The sequence below is a fragment of the Nannospalax galili genome, unplaced genomic scaffold (genome assembly GCF_000622305.1).
Source record: "Nannospalax galili isolate Female #2095 unplaced genomic scaffold, S.galili_v1.0 scaffold1328, whole genome shotgun sequence".
Taxonomy (NCBI): domain Eukaryota; kingdom Metazoa; phylum Chordata; class Mammalia; order Rodentia; family Spalacidae; genus Nannospalax; species Nannospalax galili.
In genome coordinates, this window is record NW_008358795.1 from 285,277 (window position 1) to 307,459 (window position 22,183).

Here is a 22,183-nt window from a genome sequence, read left to right on the forward strand (position 1 = left end):
CGCTATGTAGACCAAGCTGGCCTGGAAGTCAGAGATCCCCCTCTGCCACCCAAGTGCTGGGATTAAAGGTGTGTGCCACCATGCCTGGCTTAAAGTAATCTTTATAGTGATCTTGTTAAGGTAAAAATACTAGTCTAAAATAAATGTGGCTGCTGACTAATTTTAAAACTTCTTTGAGTTAGGTAAGAGCTACAGAAAAGTGTTAGCTTGAAATTTTTGCCACAGGAGGCTTGAGTTAATGAGAGCTCTCTGACTCTTGCTCTCCTATCACATTCTCCCACCCCTGAATCCTCCAGTGTTTCAGTTCTGGCCATCTTACCTAGCAGGCTCCTTCTCTACCTTCTCAGATCTCACCTAACTCACAGACTCTGACAGGACATCTCTGTCACCCCTCACCATCCCCCCATCATCCGCCTCCTTGTTCTGACTGCAGCCTGCAGCCTCACTGGGCTGGCCCTTCCTTCAGTTTGACTTCCAGTGTCAGGATCAATTCCCATCAGCAGAAACAAAGGAGCTGCTGCACCAGCCTTGTTTATCCAATTTTCCTGCGTGGTAAGGACGTGGCTGCCTCCTAAAGGCGAGCAAATAAATGTGAGGCAGCTCTACTGCGCTGTGCTCTCCACCACGTTCGTACCTCAAATTACAGTCATTACAGCTCATTGAATCCAGTCAGGCTGTACTTGTAGTGTTGAGGGGGGGGGTGTCTGTCTTTTTCCCTTGCTGGGAACAAGCTGAGCTATGCAGTGGTTTATTGTGACTGCTCAGTGAAAGCCCCCATCAGATTGTAGAGCAGGTTTGTTGATTGAGCATTATTTGTAGGTATTAGCTACAGAGACCTATTATTCCCTCCCACTTCTCAAATGCCTCCCCACCAACTATCGACATCAGAATCCTGAGAGGTCAGAGCTCATCTAGTCCAACTGCCCCAGTCTGTAGAGTGGGCTGGTAGGCCACACAAGTTAGTTACATGTCCAGGTTCATATGGTAACTTGCAGCTAAGCCGGCCTTTGTACTTTCAAGTCCATCCTGATGTGACCTAGACACCTTCATGGATAACGGGGATACGCTGGGAAAGAAATCACCTCTGCTCTCAGGTGTCCATGTTAACGTTGATTGAAGGCTGCAGATATAGCTCACTTGGTATGTGGCTTGCCTACCATACCAGAGACCCTGGTTTGATTCCCCAGCACCACATAATACCAAATGAGGTGATGCACACCTGTAATCCCAGCACCGGGGAGGTGGAGGCAGGATGATTAGAAGTTCACTGTCATCTCTGGCTGCATATTGAGTTTGAGGCCAGCATGAGCTACATGAGCCTCTACTTTAATTTTTTAAAATATTTGGGGTACAGTTCAGTGGTAGAATACATGTCTAATGTGGGGGGCCCTGAGTTTGATCTCCAGAACAACAGGAAGGATTGAATAGAGATGTGAGTTCTTACAGTTTGCTTTCAGCTCCACAAGGTGGGTTCCTTGTGCCAGCTGAACCATGACACCTGCTGAGCCCTTTTCCAGCTTTTCTCAGCGTGCTCAAAGGTCACCTTTGCTTCAGATTTCAAATTGGATCTTCCAAGGCCAGAAAATTCTGAGTGTTGGCTGTGCGACAGGGAAGAAGGGCCTGAGGTGGGCTTGGGTACAAACAGATTTCCCCTTAGGGCGGTGCTTAATAAAAGCTCTGAGTACCCGGAAGTAGTTCTTTGCTTAGAATACTGTACTTTCTTACTCACCTCTTGGCTCCATGAATAGAAACATCCCATGCTGCCACTCAGCACTGCCTTGTTTTGCCATTGAAATTGTTGGATGTTGGTGCTTGAAGAGCTTTTTTTGGCGGCGGGGGGTGGGGTGGGGTGGGTGAGACAGGGTCTCCCTGTAGCTCCACCTGTCCTGGAAGTCAGTATGTAGACCAGGCTGGCCTTGAACTCACAGAAATCTGCCTGCCTCTGCCTCCTGAGTGCTGGGATTAAAGGCATGCACCACCACGCCCAGTTTGAAGAGCATTTTTTAAGAGTTTGATTTTTGAGGCCAGGTCTCAGGTAGTTCAGACTAGCCTCGTACTTGCCATGTAACTGAGGATGACTTTGAGCTCAATGCTTCTTCAGTCTGACCCTTCCAAGCACTGGGGTTTACAGGTGTGTATCACCATGGTGCGGATCTCTGTGAGTTCAAGGCCAGCCTGGTCTACACAGTGAGTTGCAGGACAGCTGGGGCTACAGGGAGACCCTGTCTCAAAAAGACCAAAAAAAAAAAAACAAGAAAACAAATAGCCTTCTGTTGGGTCAATCAACCAGGGTTTGCCAGAAATCTTTTGGTAAGTTCCCTAGGTCTTGTTCTTTTTCCCTGTAAGGAGACATTAAAGTCTACCGCTCAGGATTTGGAGAGGTAGCTTTAAGCGGCACAGGAGAAGCACAGGATGACATTCATTTCTTCCTTCTCCTGTCCCCCGAATACTGCGGGTTGATCCTAGAGCAGTCATTCCACCAGAGAGCTACATCCTCAATAACTTTTTATTCTGTGTGGGTTAGTGTAAGTCTGACTTGAGAGGTTGAGGCGGGAGGATTTCTGTGAGACCCTGTCTCAAAATAAAACACACAAAAAAGACATGTCTGATTATGCACATAATGAAGTCATGTGTTGCTCGTGATAATTATGTATGTATGCACTGTGGGGTGCATGTGGAGGTCAGTAGACAACTTACAGAAATGGTTTTCTCCTTCTACCCATGCGGGTTCCAGAGTTTGAACTCAGGTTGTAAGACTTGGCAGCAAGTACCGTCTGGACAGCTCAGTGCATGTGAAGTGCTTTTCCTTGTGTGCTGGCCTAGTGAAGGTTCTCCATGTCCCATAAGGCAGAGAAGGGGACAGAAGAGTCCAGTCTCCTCAGCCTTCAGGAAAAGCAGTTGGCAGAGCAGAGGGCACCCCACACCCCTAATTTTATCTTCCTGCAGCCTCGGGGAGCAGTACTACAAAGATGCCATGGAACAGTGTCACAATTACAACGCCCGCCTCTGTGCCGAGCGCAGCGTACGCCTTCCTTTCTTGGACTCACAGACTGGAGTAGCCCAGAGCAACTGTTATATCTGGATGGAAAAGCGACACCGGGGTCCAGGTAAGGGTGGAGACTTGAAGGAGGGTGTCAGCGCAGGAAGGAAGATGCTGCATCCATTAGGTGATGAGGTAGTTGTGAGGCCCATTGCTCACACCATGGGTGAGCATGGTCTTCTCATGATAAGAAATGGGGAAGCTGAAGCAGACAGGTTTGATTTATGGCATACTGAAGCAATATTTTTCTAATAAGTTTCAATAAGCAATAAGTTTCTTAACTAAGTTCTGGTTGAGGCACTTAGGCTTTTGTCTAGTTTGTTTTTCCCAGAATATCCCACCCAACCTCCAGGTTCCACTTAGCACTACTTCCTTGCTCGAGAATGTACAGAGAAGTCATCTACAAAATGTTTGGAAGCATTTTCTTACACTGGGTTAGGACTTAATTAATGACTCTTTCTTCCTGGCACAGGATTAGCCTCTGGACAGTTATACTCCTACCCTGCCCGGCGATGGCGGAAAAAGCGGCGAGCCCACCCACCTGAGGATCCCCGACTTTCCTTCCCATCTATCAAACCAGGTAGGGACTGGGGCCATAGCACAGTTGATAGGATGTTTGCCCAGCATGCATAAAACCTTGTGTTTGATTCCCCATCATTATGTAAACCCAGCATACTGGTGCATACCTGCAGTCCTGACACTCAGGAGGTAGAGGCAGGAGGATCAGAAGAAACTCAGGTCATCCTCTGCTACATAGGGAGTGGAGGCCAGTCTAGGCTACATGAGATCCTCAGAATTAAGCAAAAACAAAATTAGCTTAAAATAAGCTGTTCATGGTGGTATGTGCTTTTAATCCCAGCACTTGGAAAGCAGAGGCAGATAGACCTCTGTGAGATCAAGGCTAGCCTGGTCTACATAGTGAGTTCCAGCCAGTTGGAGTTATAGGGAGACCTTGTCTCAAACCTCCCCCACCCCCTCCCCCATAAGATAAAATGAAACAAAGTGGGGCTGGTGAGCTGGCACAGTAGGTAAGAGTGTGCCTACAAAAGCAGAACCTGACTTCCAGTCCCAGCACCCACATAAAAGCCAGGTGTGGGGCTGGAGAGATGGCTCAGTGGTTAAGAACATAGGCTGCACTTGAAAAGGACCCAGGCTTGGTTCCCAGCACCCGCATGGCAATTAACAACGGCCTGTAGCTCCAGTTCCAGGGGATCTACCAGGTGTAGCTGTATGTGCCTATAACCCAGTGCTAGGGGGCTATAGACCTGCAGCTTGCTGGCTGCCAGCCTAACTCCAGGGTCAGTGAGAGACCCTGTTTCAAGGGACTAGGACAGGACCCCAGCTTCCTTCTTTGGCTTATGTGTATGTACCCATAGACAGAATAATAAAAAGTGAACTAGGTAAACTTGCTACTTGGCAAGACGCCTGGGGATCCGCAGGCCCTATGCTAGATCCTGCACATCTAAAATGATTAGGTATTATTTTATCCTTCAAAGAAATCAGTCTTGCCAGGCAGGGTGTTGCACGCCTGTAATCCCAGCACTAGAGAGGCAGAGGCAGGTAGATATCTCTGAGTTCCAGGCCAGCTGGGGCTACAGGGAAACCCTGTCTCAAAAAGATGAAAAAAGGGGGCTGGAGAGATGGCTCAGCAGTTAAGAACACTGGTTGTTCTTACAGAAGACCTGGGTTTGAATCCCAGCACCCACATTACAGCTAACAACTGTCTGTAACTCCAGTCCCAAGGGATCCAACAGCCTCTTCTGACCTCCGCAGGTTGCATGACATGGGTGCACTTACTACCTACATGCAGGCAATACGCACATACACATAAAATAAAAATAATAAAAAATTTTAAAATGTCAAAAAGATGGAAAAAAAAAAAAGAAATTAGGGAGAAGAGGTAAACAGCTGCGTTCCAGGGCTGGAGAGATGGCTCAGCAGTTAAAAGCACTGACTGCTGTTGCAGAGGACCTGGGTTCGATTCCCAGCACCCACATGGTGGCTACGAACCGTCCTTAACTCCAGTTCCAGGGGAATCCAAAGCTCTCTTCTGACCTTCACGGCATTGCATGACACAGGTCCACTCACACACATGCAAGCAATACACTCATACACATAAAATAAAAATAATAAAATATTTTTTAAAAAATAGCTGCATTCCAGTGCCAGGTGAACCAGGTGGTTCAAGGAGAAGACAGTGGTGGACTGTAGACCCTGTGACCCACCTTCAGCCATCTGAACCTTGCCTTGTCCTTACTGTTGCAGACACAGATCAGACCTTGAAGAAAGAAGGGCTTATCTCTCAGGACGGCAGCAGCTTAGAAGCTCTGCTGCGCACTGACCCCCTGGAGAAGCGAGGTGCTCCAGACCCCCGAGTTGATGATGACAGCCTGGGCGAGTTTCCTGTGACCAACAGTCGAGCACGGAAGGTACCAGGCTAGAGGATGTTGACAGAATCCAGCCTCCTCCTTGTGAGTGGGGAGGGGACACTCAGTGGACCTGAAGCAGATCCATGGTGGAACACTTGTCATGCCATGTGTAGGCCCTGTATTCAATCTCCAGCACAGAAGTACCCCACAGAAGCTGAGGCGCCCCTCAGCCTGCCCCTCCCCTCAGCCTGCCCCTCCCTGCAGCCTGCCCCTCCCTGCTGCTGCCTAGTCTTTCCCACTCTGCCCTGTAGATGGGGGCTCTTCTTTCTCTCTGTGTTCGAGACTTGGTGCCTACTGTCACATAGGTGAAGCACACTGGTCCCTACCAACTGCAAAGTTAACGCTGAGTTTAAAAATAAGAGCTAAAGAAAAGCCAAGAACTGTGCTAGGTGCTTTTCCGCATGCTTCTTCCTGTACAGCCTTAGGAGGTAGGCTGTCCCTGTTTCACAGACGGAGGCAGAAGCAAAGCAGTTAAAACTTCCCTTAGGGTCACACAAGTAAGCAGCAAAACTCATGTCAACTAGGACATGCGTGTTGGAGGCCGATTGATTGGCAGGACGGCATGGCTGTTTGGGGTAGCAGGGACGGCTTCCTGCTGGGTGTTGACTTAGGGGAAGGCCTTGCTGGCAGCTTGGAAAGAGGAAAGCAAGCACGGAAGGAAGAAAGTGAGAATGGGATCGTAGGTGAGGAGTGAGGCTGGTTGTGGGTATGATCAGGTCCCAGAAATGCTCCTGGATAGTCTTGGCTTGGATGCACATGATTTCTGCTCATTCTGATCTCTGTCCACTCAGCGGATCCTTGAACCGGATGACTTCCTAGATGACCTTGATGATGAGGACTATGAAGAAGATACTCCAAAGCGTCGGGGCAAGGGGAAATCCAAGGTGAGGCCCAGGTGCTGCCTGCAGTGTGAGGCAGGGTGCAGGGAGGCCCACATAATGCCTTTGGTCCAGACATCTTAGTAAGGCATTTTTTTCACTCTTGTTGGCAGAGCAAGGGTGTGAGCAGTGCTCGGAAGAAGCTGGAAGCCTCCATCCTGGAGGACCGGGACAAGCCCTATGCCTGTGACAGTGAGTGCCGCGTCAGGGCTGGGTAGTTCTTGCCTTGGACCCAGTTCCTGCTCTGGATGAGAGGAGGAGGGGGTTCGTGTTCTTGCACTGAATGAATAAGCCCGGGCTTTTGTCCTGCCTGCTCACCGGTTCCGAGACCTCTGAGAAGCCCCCACCCTTTGCTTCACAGTGGGTGGGACCTGCATGCTCTGGGAGAGATTTACCTGCCCCCCCCCCCGGGGGGGGGGGGGGAAAATTTTCCCCCCCCCCCCCCGGGGGGGGGGGGGGAAAATTTTCCCCCCCCCCCCCCGGGGGTGGGGGGGGGGTGAGGGGGTTCCCAGCAGGCAGGGTTGGCCTCATTCGTAGTTGGCAGCATCCAGGTCTGCTGACCCACCATCCAGGGTGCAGGGGGCCAGCCCTGAAGTTGTCCATGTCTGTCCTCTTTCCTTTTGCGTGGGCTCACCTGCTTCCGTGCCTCCAGCCTGAAGCCATTGCCGCGGGTTCTCTCTCCTTTGCTTTTCTGCTGCTGCCGCTGCCCCGTCTCAAGTGTATCAAGGCCTCCTTCTCATGACTTTTCTTTCTGTCTTTCAGATAGTTTCAAACAAAAGCATACCTCGAAAGCGCCCCAGAGAGGTAGCTCTCTCAACTTTTCAGACTTTTGGTTTTCCTATCCCTTTTCCCTCCTCCTTTGTTCCTCCTACAATTCTCATTTCCTGTGATGCTAGTTTTGGAATCTCTGGAAGGGTGTGAGAGTAGAGTGCGGAGCCCTGGTTGTGTTCCTCTCTCAGCCCTAGCAACTGGCTGTCTTCACCATCGCTTGTCTCCCACCAACTTGCTCCTTAGGGCCACTCAGCCTAGTGCGTGGGGTGGCTCCAAAGCGTTAACAGAAACCCATCTGAATAGGTCGCCGTGCCGCCCTCCCTCAAACAGGCACCTGGTGGTCAGCTAATGTCCCCACCGCCACAGCACCTCCTCCGTCCTCGCTCCTTCCTGCTGGCCCTCTTGCCCCTTTGGTGTCGTTGCTCAAGATGAAACATGTAATCTGTTTTCCTCGCTGGTTGGGGGCAGGGCAGGGCACTGGTGTGGGAGTGTCTGGAGTTCTCTGGGGATGACTGCCCTGGCTGCTCAGTTGGCACACCTTGTTGCCTCAAGATGCCCATCCTCAGCCCTTCGTCCATGTAGTGGGGATTGACAGTATGTTGTACATGGAGTAGCATGAGCCTCCCACATTTACTAAGGGGCAAAAGAGTGTGAAGTCTCTTCCTTCCCCTTCTGTTTCTTGCCAGAGTACAAGGCCATAGAGCTTTTCTCAACAGGAGCTCCCCACAGCTACTCTTCCCAGGGCAAGCTGATGTAGTAAGGGCTGAGTTCTGCCAAAAGCCAATGTAGAAAAGTTGTGGCTGTGGTGTTAGGGAAGGAGGAGAACCCCAGAGACTGGAGAGCCCCAGGGCCTGCTGCTTTTGGCTGAGGGGAAGGGGCCATCTCTAAAGCTTGTCCCAGAATAGAGACACTGGAAACTAGGTGGTTTTCATGGTCCTCAGGAGGAGCCTCACAGCTTGTGGGGAGGGGAGATGGGTCCCTTGTGTCCTAACATTTCTACTGTCTTCTTCCCACCCAGTTTGTGGAAAACGTTACAAGAACCGCCCTGGCCTCAGTTACCACTATGCCCACTCCCACCTGGCTGAGGAGGAGGGCGAGGACAAGGAAGACTCCCAGCCACCCACCCCTGTTTCCCAGAGGTCTGAGGAGCAGAAATGTAAGCTGAGGTGTTGGGGGCGGGCAAGCAGGAACAAGCCAGCCTGCAGGAATGGTGAGTAGCCCAAGGGTCCAATAGCAATCACAGCCCTTCTCTTTGTCCTATAGCCAAGAAGGGTCCTGATGGATTGGCCCTGCCTAATAATTACTGCGATTTCTGCCTGGGGGACTCAAAAATCAACAAGAAGACAGGGCAGCCTGAGGAGCTAGTGTCCTGTTCTGACTGTGGCCGCTCAGGTACCTCCAGCCTCGGAGGGCTGCTCCGGTGCTCAGCCCCCAAGAGCTCTTCACGTGCTGGTGTCAGTGCCTCACAGGCAGCTCACCTTGTCCCTCCCCCACCTTGGTTTCCAGCTACTTTTTCACTCACTTCCCCCACAGGGCACCCGTCCTGCCTGCAGTTCACCCCTGTGATGATGGCGGCTGTGAAGACCTACCGCTGGCAGTGCATTGAGTGCAAGTGCTGCAACCTCTGTGGCACCTCCGAGAACGACGTGCGTGCCCTGTGCCCATGCCCCGTGCCCATGCCCCAGCCTGGCTCTTCCCGCCGTCCCCTCTAAAACAAGCCTTCTGTTAGAGAAGCAGGGGCCTTCCCACATGTCCCTCCCCAGCCTCCTGGGGACTTGGACTTGTCAAAAAAATCTAAGTTTCTCCAGTGCCAACAGTCAGAAACTCACTGTTCCAGGCTCTAGGGACAGTGATCAGGACAGACGCCCTCCTTCATGGAATCGCTGTGCTCGTGGGAACAGCAGTAAGCAAGGAAATGAGAATTCCGTGTGATAGGCCTGGAGGGAAATGAAACCTGTGATGTGCCACAGAGTAACAGGATACGGATAGAGATCTGTGGTCAGAGGTTGGCTTTTTGCAGGAAGTGAGGTTGGTGTTGGTTGGATAACACCAAGGAGCCAGTCCTAGAAGGTCCTGGAAGGAGCGCATTCCCAAGAAGGGAGCAGCCAGCATATAGCCTTAAGGTGGCAACTGGCTGTAATGAGGCCCATTGCTACCCACCCATTTTCCAGAGGTCTGTGAGAGAGGAGGCATTACCAGATCTGTGGGGTCTTGGGGGGCTTTTTGAGGGGCGGGGTGAGAAGACCCAGAGATTTGACTCCCAGGGACTGACATATGCTAAACATGCACTTTGCCACTGAGCTCCACCCCCAGGACTTGGGACTTGGGGGTGGTGTTAGAGGCTTCTAATCAGGGCAATGACATGTTCAGTCTTATATTTTTAAAAGGTTAACTGACAGCTTTGTGAAGAAGAAATGGCCAGTAGGGAAATGGCCAGGCCTTGTGATCAGTTAGGATCCATATAGGTGAGGTGGAGATGGACAGTAGTGGTTTTCAACCCAGAGATCCCTCATTAGCTGCCGTCAGCCCCTCTAGGAAGTTGAAGCACATAAATCAGTGGACCCCCTTGCTCTTCTTCGCCTTCTCTAGGACCAATTGCTCTTCTGTGATGACTGTGACCGTGGCTACCACATGTACTGTCTCACCCCATCCATGTCGGAGCCTCCTGAAGGTCAGTGCCCCAGATCAACTCAGAATAAGTAGTCACCTGTAACTGTGAAGACTGGGAGTGAGGGGTCTGCCTTGCCTCAGTTCAGGACACCCGGCTACCATTTCAGTTTAAAGAGCTTAATGTTTACACTTTGTTATGAGCTACATTTACAAACGAAATCACCAGCTCATGAAAACCAGTGATGCTGCGCAGAGCAGTCACCCAGGAGAGAGTTGTCTGGCACAAAGCCACAGTTGTGGCTCTCCCAACCTGACAAATTTGAGTGCCTTATTTCCTTTCTCTTCCCAGTTTGGAAGGGAGTTGACCCTAGAGCCTGAGTGGCTCTTTCTGCCTCTGGCAGCTTACTTTAGCAATGCTCCAGGTTTGTGGAAGCTCTGCACCAAAACCAGTGATGGCACCGAGTGGCTGCTCCCCACATATCCCCTGCAGCTGTTTCTGTGCCTCCCTCCCATATGGGACCTCCAGAGCTTACCTAGGACAGAACAAGTGCCCGCTAGCTGTGCTGTGCCGGAGGATAGGAGCCAGCAGAAGTGGTTCACCGTGTACTGGTGGCTGCTCAAAATGTAGGTCAGACTGCTGTCACCCTGCAGAGAAAGAGGCCACTAGCAAAGTTGGTGAGTCCTTTCATAGCTGCAGGGGGCACCAGGCCACTTCATCCCAAGTCTCCAAAACAGCTTGTAAGTAGTACGCCGTGTTTTGTTTTTTTAACCTTCAAATAACAGCTCACAGACTAACCCTACACTAACTGCAGAAGGCTTTCTCAGGCGAGGCAGTGGAGAGCTACAGGCCACAAACTGGGCCTCCCACCCGCTTAAGTCAGTCATCAAATGATCTACACTGGAGGTCACGGGGTCATGGCTGGCACAGTATGCTTTGTGGCTATAGTCGGCTGTAGTCAGTTTACATAGCTTGTATAGCTTGTAAACCAAGAGGGGTTTTGGCTTTGGGGGGGGGGGGGGGGCTCTTTTTTAGACAGGGGCTCCTTTTAGCCCCAGCTGTCCTGGAACTCACTATGTAGACCAGGCTGGCCTTGAACTCACAGAGATCCGCCTGCCTCTGCCTCCCGAGTGCTAGGATTAAAGGCATACATACACCACCAGGCCCAGCTGGTTTTTGCATTTATTTTATTTTATTTTTTTATTTTAATTTTATGTGTATGAGTGTATTGCCTGCATGTATATGAGTGCACCCATGTCGTGCAATGTCGCGGAGGTCAGAAGAGGGTTTCAGATTCCCCTGGAACTGGAGTTAAGGACCATTTGTAGCCTCCATGTGGGAGCTAGGAATTGAACCCGGGCCCTCTGCAAGAGCAGTCAGTGCTCTTAACCGCTGAGCCATCTCTCCAGCCCCCCCCTTTTTTTTTTTTTTTTTTTGTGTGTGTGTGTCTTTCTGAGACAGGATCTCCCTGTAGCCTCAGCCAGTCTGGTCTGCATAGTGAGTTCCAGGCCAGCAGGGGCTACAGGGAGACCCTGTCTCAAAAAGACAAAAGATTAAATAAATAAACAACAACCAAAAAAAAACCCTCTTCCAAAAGTCCTAGGACCTGTGATGTGGCAAGGCTGAGAGGGCTGGGCAGTGTAGACACCTCTCCAGCCTGCTGTTGCTTTCATCTCCCTGGAGAGCAATTTCCACAGTTTAGACGGCCAGGCAGTCCTGCAGCTCGGTATACCCATGAAGCTGCTGCTGTACAACTTCTCCTGTCCTGCCTGCAGGTGGGGTGTGAGGAACAGGAGGATGGCTGAGGGTGCTGTGGGGGACATACCCTGACCCCTCTGCTTCTCTGCAGGAAGCTGGAGCTGTCATCTGTGTCTGGACCTGTTGAAGGAGAAAGCTTCCATCTACCAGAACCAGAACTCCTCCTGATGTGCCACCCCAGCACCCCCACACATCTAAGGCTGTTACTCTTTTCCACCTTGGTTTCCACCCCCTCCTTCCTCCTTTCTTTGACATGGGTGGTCCTGTCTTGCCAACCTGCCTTTGGCAACAGCGTAGGGAGGTAGCAGCTTTGACCGCCTCTGGCCCCAAGCCCTCAGGGAGTAAGGAGCTGCCCGCTTCTCTCTGCTCTCTATGAAGTGCACTCGCTCTGCTTGCCTTGGGCCCAGGTCCCTGGTGATGACAGGGTTCGGACCCTCTGAGAAAGTATGAAAGCGGCTCACTTTTCTCAGCCTGGCCCACCCTGCACTCTGGTCGCCAGGGTTCTTTCCCACCGAAGGCAAGCCAGGCCTCTGCTGGTGGCAGCTGGGAGTGAGCAAGCCAAGGTGACCTGCCAGGAGCGCCGTGTCCTCTGTCATGCTCCATGGGTCTTGTGCTTGAGCTGGGATGCTCTCGGGCACCTCCTGGATGGCCCTGTCTGCCCCATCTCACCCAGGGACTAGCAGCTTCCCCATCCTTCCTGTGCTTGGCTGGCTCACTCACGGGTCGTCATGGCTAGTCTCTGGCAACCCAAGCATTCCCCACCCACAAGCTTCCTGTCACTGCCCCCCTCCTTGTTCCCTTTGGTATTATAGGGAGGGGATGAGCCAGGGGCCAGGCCAGCCACTGGGGGTCACAGGGAGAAGTTGGATAATGTGCCTGTTTTTTAACTCGATGAAAAAGCCTACCTCCAAAACCCCCTTTCTGTTCTTCCTAGACCTGGGCATTCAGCTTCCTGCCCTTCCTGAGTCCGGAGCCTGTGACTCATGGCTGCCAGGTCCCAGGGTGGGTCCCCTTCCCTTGCACGCTAGCCAGCAGCTGGTAAGGTCTTCACACCCTGAATCCTCTGTTCTGCTTGGTGGCACTGACATTAAGTAGGGAGGGGGACAGTCCACACCAGGACACTCTGGTGACCTTCCCCTTTAGCTGTGGGTAGGCCCTGACTGTCAGTTTTGACAGAGTTGAGGCCCCTCCCCCTTCTTTAGTTCCTGTATTCTAAACATGAGTAAAAATAAACATTTTTACACAGTGGCCTCTGCTGGATGGTGTGTCTCCTGCCTGGTTGAGAGGCCATTTCATTTAAAATTTCTTTAGGACAATGGTTTTTTAACATTTTAAAATGACTTTTTCCCCAGAATCAAAATTTTTGTTAAAACACTGTGTGAAGTAGATATAAAATTAGTTATTTTGTTAGTTTTTAATTTGTTATATAAATTTAAGTTTACAACAGTTTCTTGTTTCAAAGAATAAGCTGTTTTGAACAATACAAAAATTGGGTTAAAATCAGCTTTATCGTCCTGTTTATTTCTATGCTTTGGTTGGCCTGGAGAAGATTGTGCTACAGTTGGACATGTAGATGGAAGTGGTGGCAAGTTTATAACAGTTACATTGGTGTCAGGCAGCTCACAGTATCTGTTAACTCCAGGGGAGCCAGATGCCTTTGGCTTCAGAAGGCACATGCACTTAGGTGCACATCCCCCCCAGTAATTAAAAAGTATTAAAAGAATTATAGTGAACCAATGAGGTCATCGTGGGACAAAAAGCTTTTGCAGAAATGAGGGCAGGCTGGAGGGATGGCTCAGCAGTTAAGAGCACTGGCTGCTCTTGGAAAGGACCTGGGTTTGGTTCCCAACACCCACACAGCAACTAACAGCTGTAACAATCTGTAACTCCAATTCCAGGGGAATCGGACGCTCCCTTCTGACCTCTGGGCATTGCAGGACATGGGTGCAGTTACATAAATGCAGGCAATACACTCATGCACATAAAATTTTTATATATATATAAATATGTCATTTTGAGACAAGAGTCTCCCTGTAGCCCCAGCTGGCCGGGAACTCACTATGTAGATCAAGCTGGCCTCAAATTCAGAGATCCTCCTGCCTCTGCCTCCCAAGTGCTGGGATTAAAGGCTTGTGCCACCACACCTGGCAAAAGATAAAAGAAAAAAAAGAGGGTAGCCACAGGCAGAGGAACCTCACGCCTCGTTCATCTGATATGTCCTCTATTGCCTGCAGTGCTGCTGAGCCAGAGCAGGGTTCCAGGGCCAGAACTATCCACAGTGTAGCCTTGTAGCCTTTCCCAGGGTATATTTGTAGGCAGCGTTCCTTCAGCCAAAGAAAAATTTTGTTTTGCTTTTGAGACGAGTCTGTAGCCCTGACTGGTCTAGACCTCATAGAAACCCACCTGCTTCTGCCTCCCCAGTGCTGGGATTAAAGGTATGTGACACCACACCCCACTCAAACAACATTTTGATGTTGCATGGTGGACTGTGTTTCAAAGATTTTTTTTTTTTTTTAATTATGAGTGGGTATGTGCACTTGAGTGCAGTTGCCTGCAGAGCCTAGAAGATGCTGGATCCCCTGGAGCTGGAGTTAAAACAGGCAGTTGTGAGCCACTGATGTGGGTGCTGGGAACTAAACTCGGGTCTACTGTAAGAGCAGTACACACACTGCTAAGCTATCCCACTTTGATTTTGAAGTTCTATATAGCTGGGGCGGTGGCTCCCCAGGTGGAAGCATTTGCCATTTAAGCCTCACTACTTGAGTTCAATCCCTGGGTGCCAGGTGAAACACTGGATGTGGTGCTGTGCATCTGTAATCCCAGCACTCCTGCAAGTGGAGACAGGAAAATCTGGAAGTTTGTGGGGAGCTAGCATGGAGTGTGCTGTGTAGTGAAACCCTGCCTTACCTGCCTCAAGGTAGAAAGTCTTTCCAGAAGGTTGTCCTCTGACCCTCCACACACACATGTGCACACGTACACAGGAACCTGGCAAGTTTTTTTAAAGTATATATCTGGGGATTTTTTTGTTTGTTTGTTTTTTTTTTTTGGTCTTTTTTTGAGACAGGGTCTTCCAGTAGCCCCAGCTGGCCTGGAACTCACAGAGATCCCCCTGCCTGTAGTATATATCCATTTATTTTTTTGAGACAGAGTTTTACTGTGTAGCTTGGAACTTGCAGTGAGCCTCCTCATCCTTCTGAAGTGCTGGGAGTATAGCCATGTGTCATGTCACCATTTTGTTTAAGCATCTCCTGTAGCCCCAGCTGGCCTGGAACTCACTATGTAGACCAGGATAGCCTTGATCACACAGAGCTCTGCTGCTGCCTCCCAAGGGCCCAGATTAAAGGCGTGGACCACCATACCTGGCCCACCATTTTTTATTAAGATTTTTTAAAGATTCAGGCAAATTTGGGTCACCATATTTGTTTCTGGAACATCCTGAAATCACTTGTATGAACCATATGCTGCTGTTGGACTCAGTAACTGCAGAGTACTCTTGGCTGTGCACTGCTGGTAGGCCAGGAGTAGAAGGAGAGGCAGTGATCCGTGCAGCTGAGTCTGTCTTAACAGGCCAAAATGAGACCACTAAAAGAGATATACCAGGAAATCTCAGGTTACATAGATGGCACTTGCTGAGATGGACTACTAATTGGGATGAATCAAAACCTATGGGAAGGAGGCACACTTCCAGCACTCCTAGACAGATGCAGGCAGATGCAGATTTCTTGAGTTTGAGGCCACCCTGGTCAACATAGCAAGTTCCAGACCAGCCAGCGCTACACAGACTATCTCAAAAACAAAAACTTGTGGGAAAGGCAGAGATGGGAATCCAGTTGTGTAAGGAACAGAGAGACTGGCTTCGGGTTAGTTTACTACACTTTGTTCAGGATGAGATGTTACCAGAAAGGAAAATGACTTTAGGAACTTAGATCTTGTCAAGAGGTACCAAAACTATTAAAATGGCCGGACGTGGTGGCTCACGCCTTTAATCCCAGCACTTGGGAGGCAGAGACAGGTGGATCTCTGTGAGATCAAGGTCAGCCTGGTCTACATAGTGAGTTCCAGGACAGCTGGGGCTACAGGGAGACCCTGTCTTAAAATGACCAAAAAGGAAAAAAAAAAAAAAAACTATTAAAATGAGGCCTTTGAGGGGCTGGAGAGATGGCTCAGCAGTTAAGAGCACAGGCTGCTCTTGCAGAGGACCTGGCATCAGTTCCCAGCACCGACATGGCCGCTAACAATCCATAACTCCAGTTCCAGGGGATCCCACTCCCTCTTCTGACCTCCGCGGGCATTGAATGACACGGGTGCACTCACATGCAGGCAATACACATACACAAAAAATAAAAATAAGAAAATACTTTTAATGAGTTCTTTGATGACAGCGAGGCCACCGCTGTCCATGGTAACGATCTTTTGTGTCGCTTAAAGCGCTCATCCATTTTCTTTCATCGCGTTTCCGAACAATTCCCGGAGAGCCGTACGCCCTGGGAGGGGCCGGAGGGGTCGAGGCCGGCCGAAGGCACGCCTTGGGGCGCGGAGCCCGCTCCGGACCCGCTCGCCGCCGCAGGGCTCTCCTGGCCCTGTCTGTCCTCTCCCGCCCGATCCCGGCTCCCGCCCCGGCCCCTATAGAGGGCCGACGAACCTCCACTTCCGAGGCGTCCAATGAGGTGCAGCCGGGGGCGGGACACGCTGCCTAGACGGCCAATCGGGCTTTCCTGGGGCGGGACCGGGGCCGAGCAGCCCGCCGCGGTTTTTCCCAGAGCTCAGAGCGCCCGGCGCGGGCTCTGCGGCCCTGCGGTCCCCTCGGCCTCCTGCCCTTGCGGTCGCGGCGCCCGTCCCTCCCTCGCTCTGCTGTAGCCTCGCGCACCGGGGCCCCGGAGCCGGGCAGGGGCGGGAGCCGCGGGATTGCGCCTGAGGTGGGTGCGGAGCGGGAGGCCTGGCAGCCGGGCGGGCGGGGTCCACCACCGAGCCGCGGTCGAGGTGGGGCGAGTCGGAGCGCAGAGCCCCCTCTCCGGGCTAGCCCGCGTCCTGGGCGCCGATCCTCGTGCCCTCGCATCCCTCCAGGCCACTACCCCTCCCGCGGGGGACCTTCCGCCCCTTTCCTGCAGTCTCCTCACCCTGCTGTCTTTTGTCGCCTTTACACCTGCACTCTCGACCCTGCCCTCCACTACCCTCCAGGCTGAACCCTGGGCTAGCCTTACCACCCTCACCTCGCCAGTACCAGATTAGGCTGGCTCTTTAGACCCCATCCTTCTGGCTTTGCCATCTGTACCATCATCTCTCCTGTTCACCTCAACTCTGTCCACCATCCGCCCCAACATCCTCATCTAAATCCATCCCAGGCCATCCTCTCCACCTCCCAGAGGTCTCTCCCTTGGCCACTCTGATTGTCCCCTACGCTTGCTCGACTCAGCCTCAATCCCAGGCCTCTCTGTCCTCGATCCTTTGTTGTCTCTACAGTCATTCCCTGGATTCAACCTTCCACCTCATCGCTGCCAAACCCCAACTGAGGCTCCCCTCTCCCTTTGACCAGTTCTGTTCCCGCAGTCTTCAGGATGGCGCCCAGCCCACGCCTCCTTCAGCTAGCCTGGTCTACCCGTCCCTTCTGCACTCACGCATGGCACTGACCTCATGTGCCCGTTTCCTTCCCATCCCTACTGCCTTCAGCCCATGGGGCCCCCTCCTCTCCTACCCCAGCAGGTACCCTGGAGGAGTCATGGAGCTGAGCACCAAGAAGAAGCTTCACGCCCTGTCCCTGGCAGAGAAGATCCAGGTCCTGGAACTCCTGGATGAATCCAAGATGTCCCAATCTGAGGTGGCCCGGCGCTTCCAGGTCTCCCAGCCCCAGATCTCCCGCATCTGCAAGAATAAAGAGAAGCTTCTGGCGGACTGGTGCAGTGGTACAGCCAACCGGGAGCGTAAACGCAAGCGGGAGTCCAAGTACAGTGGGATCGATGAGGCGCTGCTCTGCTGGTATCACATTGCCCAGGCCAAGGCATGGGATGTGACGGGGCCCATGCTGCTGCACAAGGCCAAGGAGCTGGCTGACATCATGGGCCAGGATTTTGTGCCCAGCATAGGCTGGCTGGTCCGCTGGAAACGTAGAAACAATGTAGGCTTTGGGGCTCGGCAGGTCCTTGTCCCTCCGTTCCCTCCTGAACCACCTCCACCAGAGCTTCCATCCCAGGCCCATCCGCCTCTTTCCCTGAAAGACTTCTCCCCAGAAAATGTTTTTGGCTGTGTGGAAGTGCCCTTGCTATATCGGGCGGTACCCGGCAGAGCATTTGCATGTGATCAGTTGCAGGTGTTGCTGTGTGCCAACAGCAGGGGCACAGAAAAGCGAAGGGTGTTAGTGGGTGGACTCCAGGCTGCCCCCAGATGCTTCTTTGGGGTCAACAGTGAAGCACTACCTGCCTCTTACCACCCTGACCCAGGAATCCCCTGGTCAGAGTGGCTGGCACAGTTTGACCAAGACATGGGGCAGCAGGGCCGACAGGTAGCCTTGCTCCTGGCTGCTCAAGTGGTGGAGGAGTGGGCCAGGCCTCCTGGACTCCACCACGTGCGACTCCTGCCTCTGTCTACCTCCAGCACCACACCTTCCCTGCCCGACTCTGTGGTCTGGGCCTTTAAGGCCCATTACCGTCACCGTCTGCTGGGCAAACTGGCTGCCATCCAGAGTGGGAGAGAGGGCACCTCACTGGCCAAGGCTGGGGCTGGCATCACAGTACTGGACGCGCTGCACATGGTGGCGGCAGCCTGGGCCATGGTGCCTCCTCAGCTCATTTTGAGCAGCTTCATTCAGGAAGGGCTTGCTCCTGGCAGGACACCACTGTCCCTGGACAGACCTGAGGTGCCACCAGCCCCTGTTGGGCTGAGCCAGGAGGAGTTTTCCCACTTTGTGGACTTGGAGGGTGAAGAGCCAGGGCCTAGAGTCTGCAAAGAAGAAACAGGCACTGAGGACAATGAAAGACGGGAAGAAGCTGACTTTGAGCCCCTGCCCACTAAAGCCGAAGCCCTGACGGCCCTGGGCACCTTGAGGAGGTGGCTTGAGTGCAACAGCACCTCCCCGAAGCCCTTTGAGAAATTCTATGACTGTGAGGTGGAGGTGGAGCGCCTCTGCTGCCTGTGAGGGGGCCCAGAGTCCCTCTCCTGTTTCCCATGGAAACGTGGAAATGCCACTCCAGAGGCAGACTGGCTCTTTCCTGTGGAAATACAGTGTGTGGAAGGCATAGAAGAGAGGGAAGTCGGAGCACCAAGTCTAAGGTCAGAGTGAAAGAGTCCAGAAGCTTCAAAGATGGGGCCTTGCAAGTGGCCATCCGGGCTTTGTAGCTCTGAAACCCTGGTGAAAGTTCTAGAACCTTGGGAAGAAATTAGTCTAGAGAGCCTGGATCTTGGGAAGGTGGGACTTGGGTTTCACTACAGTGGTTCCATCCCTTGAGCTCTGGGTTAAAAACTATTCTACTTCTGCAAATAAAGTTCTAACCAGAAAGGAGGTCAGGGTGTGATTTTCGCTTTTCTTTTCTCGCCTTCTTTCCTTGTTTACTTTCCTTCTTTGTTTTTGAAACAGTCTCATGTAGCCCAGGCTGGCCTCAAACTTTCTACGTAACCAAGGATGACTTTGAACCACTAGCCTCCAGCTCCCGAGTGCTAGAATAATGAAGTTCACCACCACACCCAGATTTATGTGGTGCTGGGGATTAAACCCAACCCAGGGAGGGCTTGGTGCATGCTAACCATCCTCAGCCTCTCCAGGTCTAGTTTACATGAAAGAAGCATGAAGCTAGGGCTGGAGAGATGGCTCAGCGGTTAAGAAGACTGGTTGTTCTTGCAGAAGACCCGGGTTCAATTCCCAGCACCCACATGGCTAACAGCTATCTGTAACTCCAACTCCAGGGAGTCCAACACCTGACCTCCGAGGGCATTGTACAACATGGGTGCACTTACACACATTCAGGCAATACACTCATACAAATAGTAATAACAATAATAATGATAAAAAAGCATGAAGTCTTTCAACCAGAATTCCAGCAGCCTGGACTACAGTGCATGGACCCTCCTCGCAGGCCGCCTTTGTGAGAAGGAAGCTGGCAGACAGGTCTCCGGATGGTCCAGATAATCTGCAGCTCAATCTCAGGTCACATTGTGGTAGAGGGTGGCAAGCAAGCCGAGGAAATGGAATTTGGAGCAGCCATCCATCCACGCGTTCATCCTTTTCTTCATCCATTTTTTCATTTCACCAACAGCTCCTTTATCAGGGCCTCCTATGCCACAAGATTGCAAAAGGTGATACTTCTGCCAGGCAGGACCAGAAAGGCTTGAGGTGAGCCTGGGGAGACCCAGCAGAGGTGATGTGGTTTTGTTGTTCATTTTATAATTTCATTTATGAGTGTGTGTGTGTGTGTGTGTGTATTTGCTGAGGGGTAATATGCCATAATGTGTGTGTGTGTGGAGGTCAGAGGACAACCTTGTGGAGTCCGCTCTTTCCTTCCACCTTTATGTGGGATCTGGGGAACTCAACTGGTCAGGCTTGCGTGGCAAGTGCTTTTACCCTTCGAGCCATCTTGCCCACCCCAGAGATGAGTTTCAATATGTAGCATGCCGGGTAGACAGAAGAGTGGGAAGGATGCCAGGCCAATGGACAGCAAGCTTAGGCCAACTAGGGGTGGGGGGGCACCTCTGTGTATGGAGTACTTGGAGGTGGGGTATTCTGAGAGCCCCCAGTAAGTTGAGCAACTAGCAGCTATACAAAAGCAGGACATGAAGAGGCTGGATGTGGGTGTCTGCAGTGTGACCCTGTCTTGAGACACTTAACTGAGGGTGATCTGATGTCTAGTAGTCTGACCAATTACCAGGACATTCCTTACGTGGGAAATTTGTTTATATTGGCAGACGCTCCTGTGGCTCCTGACTGTTTATGAGTCACTGTGTTCTTCCAGTGTCTCAGGGGAAACCCAGCTTTGAGATGCCCCTAGTTCTTCATATGGAAGGTGTACACTCAGTTCACCACCACAGAGGCAGCAGGCTCAGGATTTACAAGTCCTAGGCAGCCTCGGACTCACAAAGATCCGCCTGCCTCTCCCTCCCAAAGTGCTGGGATTAAAGGTGTGCACCACCACACCTGGCAGCTTTATTTATTTTTAAAAATATTTAATTGGGCATGGAGAGATGGCTCAGCGGTTAAGAACACTGGTTGTTCTTGCTGAAGACCCAGGTTCAAATCCTAGCACCCACATGGCAGCTAACAACTGTCCGTATCTCCAGTCCCAGGGGATCTGACAGCCTCTTCTGTCCTCCCTGGGCATTGTACGACACAGGTGCACTTACCTATGTGCAGGCAATACACACATACACATGAAATAAAAATAAAAGTTAAAAAATACATATATATTTTGTGTGTGTGTGAATAAGTGTATTGCTTGCATGTATGTATGTAAGTGCACCTGTGTCCTGCAGTGCCCTCGGAGGTCAGAAGAAGGCATCAGATTCCCTTGGAACTAGGGTTACGGACTATTGGTAGCTGCCATGTGGGTGCTGGGAATTGAACCTGGGCCCTCTGTAAGAGCAGCCAGTGCTCTTAAGCGCTGAGCCATTTCTCTGGCCCTGGCACAAGGCTTGAATCCTAGCACTCCAGAGGCAGAGACAAGGTGGATCTCTGTGAGACTGAAGCCAGCCTGGTCTATATAGCAAGTTCCAGGCCAGCCAAGGTTACATAGTGAGACCCTGTCTCAAAGAAACAAAAAATAAATAAATAAAGACAAGATCTAGGCAAGGAAAACACAGTGAGTGAACAGGGTGGTCCTCTGTAGGGCCCCTCCACCTCTACCCCATTCCTACCTTGTCTTGTTTCTGAGACAGGGTCTCACTGTTGTAGCACAGGCTGGCCTCCTGCTGCAGTGTCCTGAATGGTGGATTATAGGTGTGTACCACTATGTTTAGCCCGTTAGCTACCTGTATATCTTCTTTGGAAAAAATGTCTTAGAGCTGGGTATGACACCCTGTCTCAAAGAAAGAAAGAAGACAGAGATATACATATTTAGGGCCTTTGCTTATTTTTTTTAATTTTTATTATTTTTATGTGTATTGCCTGCATGTATATGAGTGTACCCATGTCGTGCAGTGCCTCAGAGATCAGAAGAGGGCTTCAGATTCCCCTGGAACTGGAGTTAAGGATGGTTTGTAGCCCATGTGGGTGCTGGGAATCGAATCCGGGTCCTCTGCAAGAGCAGTCAGTGCTCTTAACCGCTGAGCCATATCTCCAGACCCCCCTTTACTCATTTTAATCTTGTTATTTGTTGTTGCTTTTAGTATTTATTATTATTATTATTATTATTATTATTATTATTATTATTATTAATTTGGGGGGGTCTTGTTGGGACAGGTTTCCCTGTAGCCCCAGCTGTCCTGGAACTTGCTATATGGACAAGGCTGGCCTTGAATTCACAGAGATCTGCTTGCTTCTGCCTCCTGAGTGCTGGGTTTAAAGGTGTGTCCCACTGTGCCTGGCACTTGTTGTTGTTTTTTAGTATTTATTCATTTGTTTGTATTTTATGTGTATGAGTGTTTTTATGGGTTGGACTTAATCTCTGGAACACTCTGACCTAGGCTCACCTTTAGAAAACTTTGTACTTCTTTCAGGCACAAGGGGGCACTAATAAAATGGTCTACAAGGTTCTCAGAGGCAGGCTCCTGGGAACCCATG

At 51.2% G+C, this 22,183-nt stretch overlaps 2 protein-coding genes across 6 annotated transcripts in view; both read left to right on the forward strand.

Moving 5' to 3' along the window:
- Dpf2 (double PHD fingers 2) overlaps nt 1–12,733 on the forward strand; it is a 15,015-nt gene extending 2,282 nt beyond the window's left edge. For 2 of the 3 annotated variants that reach the window (XM_008822171.3, XM_029558183.1), the window contains exons 2-12: nt 2,947–3,107; nt 3,513–3,620; nt 5,306–5,469; nt 6,261–6,353; nt 6,461–6,539; nt 7,110–7,151; nt 8,137–8,274; nt 8,382–8,510; nt 8,652–8,764; nt 9,708–9,789; nt 11,576–12,733. In XM_008822171.3, the coding sequence (XP_008820393.1) occupies nt 2,947–3,107; nt 3,513–3,620; nt 5,306–5,469; nt 6,261–6,353; nt 6,461–6,539; nt 7,110–7,151; nt 8,137–8,274; nt 8,382–8,510; nt 8,652–8,764; nt 9,708–9,789; nt 11,576–11,652 (1,186 nt within the window). In that variant the 3' untranslated portion in view covers nt 11,653–12,733. The remainder of the gene's footprint in view (nt 1–2,946; nt 3,108–3,512; nt 3,621–5,305; nt 5,470–6,260; nt 6,354–6,460; nt 6,540–7,109; nt 7,152–8,136; nt 8,275–8,381; nt 8,511–8,651; nt 8,765–9,707; nt 9,790–11,575) is intronic. The other variant, XM_008822172.3, reaches the window with a different exon arrangement.
- Nucleotides 12,734–16,266: 3,533 nt separating this feature from the next.
- On the forward strand, nt 16,267–18,971 carry Tigd3 (tigger transposable element derived 3). 3 transcript variants are annotated; one of them, XM_029558219.1, is made up of 2 exons: nt 16,267–16,400; nt 17,152–18,971. In XM_029558219.1, the coding sequence occupies exon 2, from the start codon at nt 17,201–17,203 to the stop codon at nt 18,611–18,613; it is 1,413 nt and encodes a 470-aa protein (XP_029414079.1). In that variant the 5' UTR covers nt 16,267–16,400; nt 17,152–17,200; the 3' UTR covers nt 18,614–18,971. The 3 variants fall into 3 exon arrangements, with proteins under 3 accessions (XP_029414079.1, XP_008820395.1, XP_017650848.1); XM_008822173.1 differs by having other exon boundaries at nt 17,182–18,971; XM_017795359.1 differs by having other exon boundaries at nt 17,185–18,971.
- The last annotated feature ends 3,212 nt before the right edge of the window (nt 18,972–22,183 follow it).